The 14,946-nt window shown below is 36.4% G+C and overlaps 1 protein-coding gene across 3 annotated transcripts in view; it reads right to left on the reverse strand.

Annotated features, from left to right (window-relative positions):
• Positions 1 to 5,093: 5,093 nt before the first annotated feature.
• The window catches only part of LOC135078846 (synaptotagmin-15-like), a 102,177-nt gene continuing 92,324 nt past the window's right edge, over positions 5,094 to 14,946 (reverse strand). For all 3 annotated transcript variants that reach the window (XM_063973409.1, XM_063973407.1, XM_063973408.1), the window contains exons 9-12: positions 11,553 to 11,720; positions 10,892 to 10,999; positions 8,187 to 8,403; positions 5,094 to 5,806 (exon numbers count right to left, since the gene is read on the reverse strand). In XM_063973409.1, coding sequence (XP_063829479.1) covers positions 5,679 to 5,806; positions 8,187 to 8,403; positions 10,892 to 10,999; positions 11,553 to 11,720 — 621 coding nt within the window. In that variant the 3' untranslated portion in view covers positions 5,094 to 5,678. The remainder of the gene's footprint in view (positions 5,807 to 8,186; positions 8,404 to 10,891; positions 11,000 to 11,552; positions 11,721 to 14,946) is intronic.

Below are 14,946 nucleotides of genomic sequence, written 5' to 3' on the forward strand. Positions count from 1 at the left end.
GTAAAATGCTCCCTAATAATTGTACATCCATCTACGGTCTTAATAAATAAATCGGTTTAGAATAATCACGTAAATGTTAAATTCCTTTAACAAGGTATGTGAATGAACCTCTATAAATAAAACTCATTATAAAACCAAATACAGACAATTTCATTGTAAACTTAAAGCTCCCAAACGTGTGAAACAATACTCAATACAATTTCATCCGTCACCCACGCATTTTGCGAACCGTCTGCGTCACGGTAATGAAACTCTATCAAAATGACAGGCGTCGTTGTCCCATTATCAACTTTATTGTAGGCGAGCAGAACTGCACAATGTACTGAGGCGATACGTGGGTGTTGCTAGTGCTGTCGTGAGCGGAGATCATTTCGGGACGAAGGGATCAATTTGACAATCAGCAGGATTATTTTTAGGATAGTCGGATTGCAGAGAATTGCAAAATAAAACTCACTTTTATTGAAAAAATTAAAATAAAATGTTTTATTCAGCGACGCAAAATACTAGCGAACATCCACGAAGACGTCCCTGACGCACTCTCTTTAATGACTTTGTACTAAACGGTCTCATCTTGTCATTGTAAATTTATATCGAATAGATCACTAATTTACAGTCTACTTGATATTTCATTAATCAACTTCCACTGCACACACTATCGAAGTAACAGAGCTGTTAGAAAGTAGATCATAATAGAATGTAAAAATTGTCTAACCCATGTAAAATTGTGTAACCCATTTATTGTAGGCAGGCAATGATCGATTCCAAAATGTCATAAAATACTGAATTCGGTTACCGAAATACATGACTATTTCTTAAAATCACGAATGACTTGAAGTCCTATGTCCCCTATATGAGGCAGAGGGCGTCCATAACAGTCCTCCATTGCGTTCGGTCTTGAGCCTCGAGTTTGATCAAGCTCCAGGTCTTGCCGATTTTTTTCGCCTCATGTGCTACAGTGTGCCGCCAAGTTTGCTTGCGAATAATCATCATCATCATCATTTCAGCCACAGGACGTCCACTGCTGAACATAGGCCTTCCCCAATGACTTCCACATCGCACCGTTGGTAGCGGCCTGCATCCAGCGCCTTCCTGCTACCTTTATCGGGTCGTCGGTCCACCTTGTGGGTGGACGTCCCACGCTGCGCTTTCCGGTACGTGGCCTCCACTGCAGAACCTTGCTGCCCCATCGGCCGTCAGTTCTGCGTACTATGTGCCCTGCCCAGTGCTACTTCAGCTTGCTAATCCGTCGGACTATGTCAGTGACTTTAGTTCGTTTACGGATCTCCTCATAGATCTCGCTTGTAAATAGGTTCGACTAATTTAAGCTAAAATAATGAGTATAATGATGTTTGTTAAGTTGCTTTTAGGGCTCTACCAACGCACTTGCCCCAGTTACCAAAAAACATTGAAGCGGTATTTTGTTAAAGTAATGCTTGAAAAATGTACAATCTTCTTAAATGTTCAGTCATGATGGGATACACTGGATCTAGGCCAAAGTAATTCATAACAGCAATGATGCTAGGATTTAAGTTTAAAAGTTATGTAGGTTAATTCTCATTGAGAACAAAGAGCAATTTTACTAAAAGTGAAAAAAAAAAACCTAAGATCATTATTTTATAAAAGCTGAAAGTTTGAATGTTTGCAAATATAGATTAGAATGTTGGTGCATCATGAAGTTTGGTTCATCATGGCTTTGGCAGCTACCCTCAAAAGATTGTCTGGCAAGGATTGCCAAAATTACGTAGGTCTGGCGTTCACCAGCACTTAGTTAAACTTGCAAAAAGGTTAATTAAACTCAAGTATAGCCCGACCAGGAACATAAAAACCCTCGCCATGTTGCGGAAAACTAATGGTACTAATTTCTTTTAATGGCAACAGTAACTGAAAACTTCATTGCCATGTCACCTTGCATGTCAGTCTATTGCTGTCAAAGTGTAAACAAACTTTATTTTAAATGTGCGCAATTGATTTTGTGAATTAAATTGCTAAAATCTTTTTATAGTCGTGAAAGAAAAGTGGTTCAAAATGTGTTAAAGTATTTGTCGAAGAGAAATACTAAGGGTTCGGACAATATTTTCATTGAATAATGTTTCCGACAAAGGTTGTCAAATTGACTGACATGTTCATCGTATAGTACAGTCCACTATGAAAATTAGCTGTGGTTTGTTTCAACTACCTATTTTAAAATTTTTTGTCACTTTCTAAGTGTTGAGTTTTATGGAATTGGGAAAGAAGTACCGAGTTTGATGCGTTCATGAGCAGACATTGCAGTTGAATATTCAAGTTCTGAATTTGATTATTCATGATTAATAAAATAAATCCTACTAGCTCGATTGATGGTTTCATTTAATTTATTTAAACCATACCTACAATAATATTTTTTCGTTAATTTATGAAAATATCAAATTAGCCCGTAATCCTGAATCCTGATACATAAAGTTAGCCAATTAATTTAACACAGGTACGATTGTACTCAGTGTTGCACTATCAAATGCAATTGTCGCGCCTCTATGCCAGGGTTTTTATGTTCCTGGTCAGGCTATACCTACCATTAATTTCCGCTTGTAAACCTTATACGAGTAGCATCATAAATTATATTATCGTAAAAATAAAAGCCTTTTCTGGTAGGCTTTCCTCGAGAGGTCTCATTTTGGGTTTAATTGAGTTAGACCATGTTGTCGTGAGCATAAAGGAGCCTAAAAGGGTTTGTACGATTCAAGTGTTTTAAGTGCTCTTACTTTTAATTATGGTTGAGGAAAACTAATTAACTGAGCGCAGATTTTCACAAAAGTGGTTAGCTACGAGTATGTGTTACGAATCTTGCTAGAATGTTGAGAGAAGAAAGAAAAAAATGTTTATTTGGTTCATCAGAATGTACAGTGTATAGCCTGACCAGGAACATAAAAACCCTCGCCATGTTGCGGAAAACTAATGGTACTAATTTCTTTTAATGGCAACAGTAACTGAAAACTTCATTGACATGTCACCTTGCATGTCAGTCTATTGCTGTCAAAGTGTAAAAAAACTTTATTTTAAATGTGCGCAATTGATTTAGTGAATGAAATTGCTAAAATCTTTTTATAGTCGTGAAAGAAAAGTGGTTCACAATGTGTTAAAGTATTTGTCGAAGAGAAATACCAAGGGTTCGGACAATATTTTCATTGAATAATGTTTCCAACATAGGTTGTCAAATTGACTGACATGTTTATCGTATAGTACAGTCCACTATGAAAATTAGCTGTGGTTTGTTTCAACTACCTATTTTAAAGTTTTTTGTCACTTTCTAAGTGTTGAATTTTATGGAATTGGGAAAGAAGTACAGAGTTTGAAGCGTTCATGAGCAGACATTGCAGTTGAATATTCAAGTTCTGAATTTGATTATTGATGAATAATAAAATAAATCCTACTAGCTCGATTGATGGTTTCATTTAATTTATTTAAACCAGGTTTCCTATAATAATATTTTTTCGTTAATTTATGAAAATATCAAATTAGCCCGAAATCCTGAATCCTGATACATAAAGTTAGCCTATTAATTTAACACAGGTACGACTGTACTCAGTGTTGCACTATCAAATGCAACTGACGCGCCTCTATGCCAGGGTTTTTATGTTCCTGGTCAGGCTATAGCAAAATTACTACTAGCTACCACTCAGGAAGTGTCATGGTATAGGGTAGTTAATAATAATTCTTATGGACTGTACACACCAAGCACGGCGGCTTGGTGTCGGCGACTGTATTTGAAGAGAATCATGTCCAGTGGCTCTAGACAAAGTGCAAATTATAATCGCAAACCAGTCGAAAAGTGGTCGAAAAGCCCCTTTTTTGTATGGAGTTTCGACGGATTCGATTTTCGATTCGATCAAAAAGTGCGTTTTGTCTAGGGGGGCAGGACTTGTACTTTCTTATGACTTTTGACAACATGTCAAAAGTAGACGACTCATGTTTCGATTCATAATATTGATTTATAAGTTAACTAACTATAGTGCTTTCCGCATCCTTTCTAGTAGAAGATATGACATGCCGTTGAATCTTTCATAAGAAAATGTTTTGCTGGAAGCTATGATTCCGAGAAAACTAGTCTAGTGAAGTTTTATACTGTAGATCGTTAGAGTTTTAACTCCAATCATGTTAGACACTTGAGTGCGCTTGATATTTGCTGTTATTTTTATAGACCAATGGTCTTCTTCTTATTCGCTTTGCTCTTGGCATAGCTGTCGAGGTCAAGTTGAGGCGTTCACGTCAGTTGTAGAGCCAAATAGAGACCAATGTTAGTTGAATGGAATTTTGAGAAGAAATTAAAAAAAATGTGTTTTGTAATGTACGTAGGTGACGTAGGGCACGGTGCTGGATTTTAAAGAATTCATAATAAAGTAACCTTGATATCGAAATTATCATGACCCAAGTGTAACCACTTTGAAGGTAAAGGCTTTGTAATTAAGAAATAAAGAAAATTACTTAAATATATCTTTTTACCAATTGGTTTGTACAAAATAAAATACTTTTATTCATTTCCACCACTTCTTTGGTGTTAGGTTTATTGGCTTCATAATAATATGCACAATGTCAAATTATATCTAATACATAAATGTGTATAGTTATGTCAATAGTATTGGCAATATCATCTAATAATAAACATTTATAAATATTACATTAATATTATGTATCATATTTTGCAAATGATTATTATAAAAGTTACATTTATAATTATTTTATGAGTATTATTAAGAAGTAAAAGAAACTCTACGCTTTAAATTGTGTCAGTGCAAAGTTTTCTGAATTGTAAAATAAATATTTATTATAAGAGAGAGTTGGGCAAATAGTTATTTAAAAGCATAAAATACTGCCGTAGATGTTTTAAATACAAATACTAAGTTGATATTTTAAGAGATTGTTAGCGAAGTACTTTTTAAGTTCTTTAAAGTGTGTAAACTTGAGATACAAAAATATCAGTGACTTCATATAAATAGACAATTTACTAAACCTTATTTTATTATATTAGATATGTTACACATATACTTTTTAACTAAATATACATGACGTATAAAATTATAGTATCTACAGTTACACATTAATGCATATAGAATATGTTATATTGTAAATAAAATAACGAAGGGAAGGGGAAGTAAATAACATTATTTGTGTGAGATCTTGTAGTCTTAAATTACCCCAATAAAATGAAACTGACTAGATAATACCTTGGATAAAACGCATTATTTAATTATTAAACTTACATTATCAATTTCATACGTTGGCCGGGTTATCTAAAAGACCGTAACAGGACTGAGATGGTGCTCTGAAATTAGTTTATTACTTTACTGAAAGAATTTGTACTTATCTTCTTTAATTCTAATTTCTGACAAATTATATCTAGAACAAAATAGCCACGAATTGCATGGACAAAATCTGTACATTATAGAGCAAGTGCGTACCTTTAATTTTTTACTTATGTAGGTAACATATTATAGCTGTGTTTAGTCGAATCAAGTACGAAGTAGACCCGTTGACTCATTGAATACTGATCCTCTCTTTCACACGAACAACCGTTCAAATATTATTAAAATCATTAATCAATTAAATCATAAGAGACATAATAAATTTAACAAACAAAACGTGTAAATACCTAGCAACAGGAAACCAGGGTTGCCCATCTCACCATGTTACGGCCTGTTTGTAGTTTAATTAGTGAGCGGGTGCCATTGTTTGACTTGTTCCATCGGTGTTGCCAGCGCAGAGTTCCAGTGCTGCAACGCGCGCCCTCTGGCGAACATGTACGAGCCGAGAACGAACTTGCCGAGGAGCCGATCTGAAACAACGTGGGAGGTTAATTACGGGAGAGGCAACCCTAATTATAACTTAAACTTTACGAATTAAAGGACGTAGCACACTAATCAACCCAGAAAGGAATTTTAACTGTATCAACTCGAGGCGGTCAGTATTCTTTGTATGAAACTCCATACTGCAACGCATACTTATCCGCACCGTAACGTAAACGCCTCACCTCGCGATTGACAGCCCGCAAAAGGCAATGACAGCACGCGAAAGGCGTTACCACGGGCGATACGGTGTTGGTCCCTTTCCGAGTTGATAAGTCTGCTATGTAGGAAGCCTGGGCAGGCCTCCTACTAGGTGGCCGATGATCTGGTAAAGGTCGCGCGAAGAGCCTGGATGCGGGCAGCGCAGGACCGTTTATTGTGGAAAACCTTGGGGGAGGCCTTTGTCCAGCAGTGGACTACATTAGGCTGAAACGAACGAACGAACGAATTTGCTATGAGCTTAATACGTTCAAGGATTTGCCACACTGGATGCGTCCTGCGATCAGCTGTCAGGTCAAACTGAGAACGCTGCCCGCATCATGTAATGAAGAACATTATCGGTCTTCCAGACTTTATTGCGCTGCCTCTTCTCAGCACTGGCCCATTTATTGTCCTGCAGCATGGTAGGGTTAATACTGGCACGTGTAAAAATGCTTTTTTAAAAGCCTACTTGCAAAAATGCATGAGTTATATTGTCATATTGTATGTAACAGATGCTATCTGACTTCTCGAAAAAATTTTTTTATATTATATGAGAAACAGATGCTATCTAAAAAAAAAATAACATTGCCTCGTCACGACCGCTGACAGATTGTCTTGTCTGGACCGCTTATAATCGATTGGCCTAACCGACAATGTTGTTCATACATGATGTGGGATGTATTAACATTATTCTTACCGCAGACCGCATAACGCATTCAGTGTGGCAAATCCTTTAGAGCTATATTTATGAATGAGGGTTTTAAATGTCTGTAGGTTGACTTTCTGTTCAAATTCCTTTAAATGGGCAGATGACGTCACAGACCGTCGTTTCAAATGTGTTTGGGACTCGTTAATGTTATTTTTGTACTTTAGCGGTCACTTGCGGAAACAGTTAATTTTGTAATATCAAATAATACGAGTTTTACTTATTTAAATGCGACCTCGTTTTAACATAATGATATCAATATTCTTTTAATTAAAAAAATATGATAACCACATGATTTTTTTTACCTTTAAACGTTAGGTATATTTGCATTATTTCCTTTCCTCTACATACACGACTTTTTGTACTCGAGGGAATTTAGAGAATATCCAATAAATGTAATCCCGAGGTTATTGTTTTAGGTGTGAAATTTCAGGAAGGGTTGCTGATTAATTATATATGTATAACTGATGTTTAATGTAGAATGTCACTTCTCAACTTTTACATGTTCAGCAAATATTGCTTTGGCGTACGCAAAAAGGATTTTCCCACGTGAATTATTCGAAATTAGTACCTACCTACATATTTTATAATACGTGTCTTGTAATAACTTTTTTTTAATTCAAAAGCTTGTTTGTAGAGCGTTAAAATGTTTCGCAGACTCAATGAATTAATAATGCGAGCCCTAAAACGACGCCCGTGGAACTTACGTTATTTCACGCCGTGTTTCGTTACACGATAATATCTTTTATAGCGCAGTTAACAATGTTCTTTTTAGTAGGTGTTTTTATGACAAATTGCGTGTTACATTGCTAAGTTATCGTTACCCTAATCTTGTTTGGTTGTTGATGGCTACAACTACTGTACTACTACTACTGGCTCGTTCGTCACTTCAGCTAAATGTCGTCTGCTGGACACAAGTCTCCCCCAAGGATTTTTACAAAGACCGGCTCTGCTCTGCTCGAAACCAGGTGCGTCTGTTGACCTTCACCAGCTATACTCAATCATCTTTAAGCATCTTAAGCAAATTAAAGCATCTTTTTTCTGACTTCTTTCTCTCACCATTGCATTGCTGTTATACGCTGAAGTAGCTGTAGATTGCTCACCTTTAGCACACGCCGAGTGTGGTTGCAAAGCCTGCACCGTCACGCTTGTAGTGTGCAATTCATCCGCCCTCAATCTGAAGTGGAAGCACTCTGAGACGAGGACACTGCCGTAGTCCGCTACCTCTACCATTTACGCTTTGGTCGCTGTGCTATATTGCTGATATAGTTACTCACCTTTAGCACACGCCGAGTGCGGTTGCAAAGCCTGTACCGTCACGCTCGTAGTGTGCAATTCGTCCGCCCTCAATCTGAAGTGGAAGCACTCTGAGACGAGGGCGCTGCCATCATTCGCCAACTCTACATATTATCCTCAATGTTAGATTAAAGTATTCTGCCTTGAGGTAGCCATAGATGACTCACCTTTGGCACACGCCGAGTGTGGTTGCAAAGCCTGCACCGTCACGCTTGTAGTGTGCAATTCATCCGCCCTCAATCTGAAGTGGAAGCACTCTGAGACGAGGGCGCTGCCGTCGTCTGCAACTTCTACCGCGGCGGTGCGGCGCGCGCGCACCCCGCGACACGCCCGCTCTTGCGTGACCCGCACCACCATCTCACGTTTAGGCGATGATGGGTCTAGCTGTTGTGGACAGATGTTGGTTTTAGTGTTTGGTTCTGCTTTGATATTGATTGTAGGCAAGGAATGCAGTACTACTATGTCTAGTTTAGTTCCTTTATGATAAGCCTATTACCCCGTGGAACACTTAAGTGGTCGCAAGAGACCGCGGTAATAATTGATTTCTTTTGTGTCTCGAGTCACTGGTACTTGAAAGGCTTGGTTGTAAGTAAGTTTTCGATGTCAATAATAATCACCACAAAATATGTCTATTTCAATTTCAAATTAACAAGTAACTGTGTTGGTATGGTAGAAATGACAAGTCCTTACTCAGAAAATACCCGAATTTGAACCGTTTTTTGTATGAATTCCTCCAATAAAGAAACTTCAAATAAACTATCCGAACTAGTCTTGATTACAAGGAGACGAAGTTTTTCGGACCCTATTGTAAGAGTTTGGGATATGGCAAAGTTATCGGAGAGGCGAGGAAAAATTAGGTGGGTACTTGACTTGAAAGGCTTTCGTACAAATTGCCAGACGACACAAATAATGATAGTATTTTTACTTACGAGTATATGTATATACTTACGATACTCCATCAAGATCATTCTCATAAAATAAGTATAGGTGAGACATCGGATTCTGAATTAAGTACTGATTTTTATCTTGAGCGTGCTCTTAAGTATGAACTTTAGGCTTTAAATAACAGGGGTAAGCTTTATATTTAGCAAAACTTGAGAATGTAGCTTTATTTACCAACAAAATTACGAGTAATGTATGTAACGTATGTAACATGTATGCAACAAGTAATGTAGGTATGTAACATGATTCCACAGTTGCTATTTATTTTAACCCGAAAATCCCCCGATATGTTTACCCATTTTTGCGTAAGGCAAACATTTTCCATTGTAAATTGGTTAAATAATCTCCCGAGTGTTACGTTTCCCAAAAACGGACGCTGAAAATGAAGCCAATTCATTTGCTGAGATCCATTTGCGGTCATCGCTTATTCCAACCGCGGTAAACTGGTATACAAACGGGAGTGAATGATCAATCACTGAGAATCTACAGTTACAGAAAAGGTCAAACAACATCATTACAATAGGACTTCTGACATTCGTAACTGTGATTTGCTAGGACTTAAACCAAATAATTAATTAAACAGGGTGACATTTTAATCGTTCGCATCTTTTTGAACTAAGACTCTACTCATGATACCAGTACATTCCCTGCGAAGTACATTCCCTGAATATGAGACAAATCCAATGAGATTTTTGTCTTTGAAACAGATCTAGGTACTCAATTGTGTCATTTAACTGAAAGATTCATTCATAAAGTTTCTTTTTATTGTGATTTGTTTCATACTAAAAGTTCTTTTATTTCCTATAATCTAAAAGTTTTGTATTTTTACGTCTGTAAAATAGGGTAAGTCCAGGATAGATGCCCCACTTTTTGAAACAGCTTTATAACTCAGTCAGTAAGTTTTTATCAACAATTTTATCTTAGTATCTGTAAACTTTGGTCTTTCGTCTATGATATTACCATAATTATTTTAGTTTAAGTTATACCGATTCTGAGTAAATACCATTTTAATTGACCTCTTAAAAGTGGGATAGACGCCTAATGTGGGGGATAGAAGACTCACTGTATGATTTCTTCAAAGGATAGATGCCTGATGCAGGGATAGATGACTCGTTAATACAGTTTTTGAATTCTAAGGATTAAAAATGCATTTTGTAATCAAACAAGCCAAGTATTATTACTTAAGACTGTTAATTTAAATTTTTTTATTAAAAATAATACATACATCCACCCGAAAAACATAACCCTCCTTCTAGCGCAGTCGGGTAAAAAGGTTATTCGATCAGAAGGGCACCCTATTTATTACTTTCCTAAGGTTAACCGTACTACATTCTTTTTTTCTTCTTACTTGCTACCTGTGACAAAAAGAGCAGGTTAGGATAGATGCCCCTAGGTGCATGGGACATGGCCCTAAGGGCATCTATACCCAAAAAAAATTTGGCAACTATCCTTTTAGCATAGGATAGGTGCCTTTTTTAATAAAAAATATAATAACACTAAAAATCGAATTAAACATAGCTATCCCGTATAATTCATAAGATAGTCTATCAAATTATATAAAAATCTGCTTCATTTTACAACTGACAAAAAAATTATCCATTATAAGATACTTACCAATATTATTTCGACGCTCGATAAGGTCTGGCCGCGGAAGATTTTTGCTCTCACTGGCTAAACGAACGCACTCTTTGATGGTTTTCGAGGCTCAAAGTGGTACGGGGAGGTCCCTTTCTATTATACGTACAATAACTTTAGGCTAAGTTGGTTGTAACATAGTGAACTTGAAATCGCGGCACCTATCCCACTGGGGCATGTATCCTGGAATTACCCTAACATAAAAATACACCCAATTCTAAAATTTACTCATGTTCATCGTCACTATAATAATCATCATCATGCACATTAATCATTGGTATCATCAGTGACCTACCTTTAGTCCTCGTGTTTCTATGACGGTAACCGTTAGTCGATGCAGATTCTCGTTGTAGAGTAGCGAGACCAATATCTCTCCCAAATCAGACGTAGGTTCTTGTAGCTCCTGAGAACAAAGGAAAATATGAAATCCAATTCACATTCGTATCAGTGAGATGAAAGATCAATCTATTCAGTTATCACTTGTCATCATCATTGTCATTATTAGTCTCTAGAAAGTCCACTGCTGGACATTAGCCTCTTCCTCCTCACAGCTAGAGGCTCTGAGTTTTTTGAATTCAAAGGCCTACCACCGCTCCGTCTTCCAGGGGTCGCCTTTTGAAAACTATATATATACTATAGTGGTCAGTTCTGCAAGCATTTCTAGCACTGCAACTAAGCAATTCGAAGAGCGGTTTGTATTTTAGGAATAGACTCATTATGGATCTAACGCAAAACATAGCTCTTTCCATAACGCGTTCTGTTTTTGTCGCTTTCACAAATTCTGATATCTCGCTTTGAGTGAGACAAATAGACAGATCGAACAACATGGAGATGACATCGGTAGTTTCGCTGAATATGAAAAGGTTGGAAAATATTGGGATAGTATCAGTATCTCGTGGTGTCTTGTTTCCATTACAGATATGTCATAAAACGATATATTTGTTTAACCTCTTTACCTTTTCAATGTCCAGTTTGTACAGCTGCGGTTCTTCATCTGGAGCTACTCCTTCAAGCTCGCTCAGCGGCAGTATGATGTGTCCAATAAGCTGCTTCCCCTTCCCCACTCGTCCGATGTCCAGAACTGACAGCTTCAGGGTCAGAGTCTCAAGTTTTCCAGGCGGAATCTGGAAGGAAAATCTCGTGAGAAAAAGGGTTCCATAATTCCGCAACTCATTTCCAGAACTACTATTTTAGAATCAGAACGTGGGCTGAGAATGTAATTTAGTCTCTAGGTGTTGTAGTGTGTGTTCTAACAATGCATTTTCCAAGAAAAGTTCACAGTTACAAACAATCAGAAAACATGTGAATGTAGTCCTCTAAAAATTCGTATTTTTTCAATAGTTTTTCAAATCTTTAAAAAAGTTTTTAACAAATAGATTAAATTTTTATAAAAAGATTCTGATCTTAAAATATTCAAAATAAAACAAAACAACACAACAAAATGTATTCAATCGTTCTTCTTTTCCCTAGCGAATTCATGACGTCAAAATTTGGCAAACTCATCAGTTATTTCCCAAATCCGAACTCATTCGAAGCTTGTGACGCATAGGGTTTTGAATCCCTCGACACTTAGTCGGATTAACAAAGTTTATTCCAAGACGTCAAAGGTCAAAGAGGTACTTAACGGCTCTTTGACATATATTTTAAATGAAGCCAAATAAAAGCTTTTACATTGATCGTTTAGGACTCTGACTTTATTTAATTAATTGGATACCATTCGGGTGAAGCACAAAAGTGAGCAGCAGAATATTATTTTATTCGTATTAGGTTTCACTTACTTGATAGCAATGCAGTAGTGTTGAGAAATTGAATCGATAGTTTAAGTCAGTAACTCCACAGGATTAAAAATAGTAACACGTGGCAGATTTGATGAAATACTAGACCCGTTTTGATTCAAAATGTCTACAGTAGAACATAGAACCTCCTCCTTTTTTTAAGGTTTTTAAAGAGTCGATAATACTCGTATTACAAAAATCAATAATATAACATGTTGTTGGTATAAATAACACACTTATACCAACCAAATACTAGTTTTTTAGATCGTGAGACTATTCATAATAAAACAATTTGAAACATATTTCTACTATAGATAATTTAACTGTCGCTAGTTCTACAACACTACGACCAAGTGAGTACAGTGTCTAATACACTCGACAATGTTATTATTACAGCAAGTGGAACACAATCTTCTGAGCTGTTATTACTTCAGAGAATAAGCTGTTATATTCTAGAACAGTCAAATAGTTGACTAAGACTGGGTTGCACCATCTTATTTTATCTTTAACAAACGTCAAAAATCTGTTAATCTCCATACAAAAAGCACCGGTTTTCGTTATAGTTACCGTTAAAGTTAGGTGGTGCAACCCAGCCTTTGACTTCATTAATTAACACAGTACTTATTTTCTCCTAAACTGGGAGTAAATTCCATATGGAAAATTAGTAGGTAATTCTTTATCCATATTTGAGTATATGCTTCTGGACTTTTTTCAATCTACCTACTTATTACATAATTTAAAGGTGTAGAAGTTCACTGATTCGTTTACAAATCATAATATTGTTCGTTGCCAGTATTCAACAGGTTCAGTATGTTAACTTTCAAAACATTTCCTCGCCGTGGACCGTGGTATTATGATAGACATTATTTACTTTACAAAACAAGCATTTGGTAACATGAGCTTGAACTCTTGGTGCTCCGAATAAATGATAAATAAATGCATGAAACAAACTTTTCATATAAATTAATTTATACATTTCATTTTACACTACTACAGTACTTATTTTATTCTGTGCTAATACTTACAAATATTATTTTATTCGGTGTCAAGGCTCAAATTGTAAATCTCTGTTGCATTCATATTCAAAGTGGACGCAGCCTGTCGAGTACCTACTCAATTAAAAGATGGACTCATGGACCTGTAACTTTTTCAATTACTTAATTGAGTGTTTATTTTTGTTAAAATACCCACATAAAAATATATCCTCACATTCATTTAGTATACAAATAATTGCTAAAAAGTTTTTAAGCCATACTAATATATTTATTTAATAGTTACTCGTGGTATTGATTCTTTACTTTTAATTTAAACGTTTATGACTCATCTTATAAGATTTTGTAGCATTAATGTAACCTTTATAAAGTGAAATAAGTCTATTTATAACTGATCCTGGATACAATAAACACTGGTTTTAAACGACCGCGATGTTTGAGTTGGGTAATACGCAAATAAAGGGAAGGCTGTTTTGTTCAGCCTTTCTATCGTAAACGTAGGTCTAAAAATATATTCCGATTAAGGTAGTGTACATACATTTTATTACAGGTGGAAAGGGTCAGAGGTGATTGGGATATAGAGTTGGTTGACACAAACTGATTGTTTGGGTATCAACTCAATACGGACCGTTACGATGTATCTTTCTAAGGCTCTAAGCGTTTCGATGACTCTTTTATAATGCGAACAGCTAGGGACTGCAATTCGCTGCCTGCTGCTGTCTTTTCCGAAGACTATAATCCGGGTATTTTAAAGGCGAGAGTGAATATGCACTTACAGGGCAGATATGTACCATCCCAGACTGCATCCCACTTAACATCAGGTGCGATTGTGGTCAAATACCTGCCTTGTTGTGCATAAAAAAATCTACACTCAACATCAAATAAACCGCACCTTCCGCGACGCGAACTTTAAAGATTTTCTTCTGACACAATTATGGTACCGCAACAATATTGGTGTTATTTGAAAGCCCAATAAATATCCTTACAGAAAAATACATTTCATTTCTAAATAAATGATTAACATATACCATAAATGTGACTTGAAAATAGACCTCACTTTGGGCTCACCTCTGGGATCAATTAGAGCAAATTTTTATGGTTATAAAACCAAATAAAGATCTCACGTGTCCTCTTTAACAGATGGATAGCGATTAATCCTAACTTAACAGTTTTATAGTCATAAATAATGGCTATAGCGTAACTACCTATTTTTTGAAGAAGTGACTCTGGATCCTTGTAAAGACACATTTTTGGGGTAAAACCCTTTCCTTTAATGAAATGAAGTTTAGAACTAGGCTTTCAAATGGTACCAATGTTGGTGGGAAGTGGGGATGCATACGTTTGATAAGTGCTTGTCGCGGGAGGTGCGATTTATTTGATGCCGAGTGTATTTGCATTACGACTACATCTGGACAACGTTTTTTTATCCACAATGAGGAAGCTTTTGCCTTGTATCTCACCTGTATTTAAACCACTTATCTCGTGCTTCAAAAAGGCACGTTAACCCTTCTGTACCGGTTGATACACAAAGAGTCCTTAACCTTTTCAACGCCAATGACGGATACATCCGTACATCAGGTTGA

The sequence above is a fragment of the Ostrinia nubilalis genome, chromosome 15 (genome assembly GCF_963855985.1).
Source record: "Ostrinia nubilalis chromosome 15, ilOstNubi1.1, whole genome shotgun sequence".
Taxonomy (NCBI): Eukaryota; Metazoa; Arthropoda; class Insecta; order Lepidoptera; family Crambidae; genus Ostrinia; species Ostrinia nubilalis.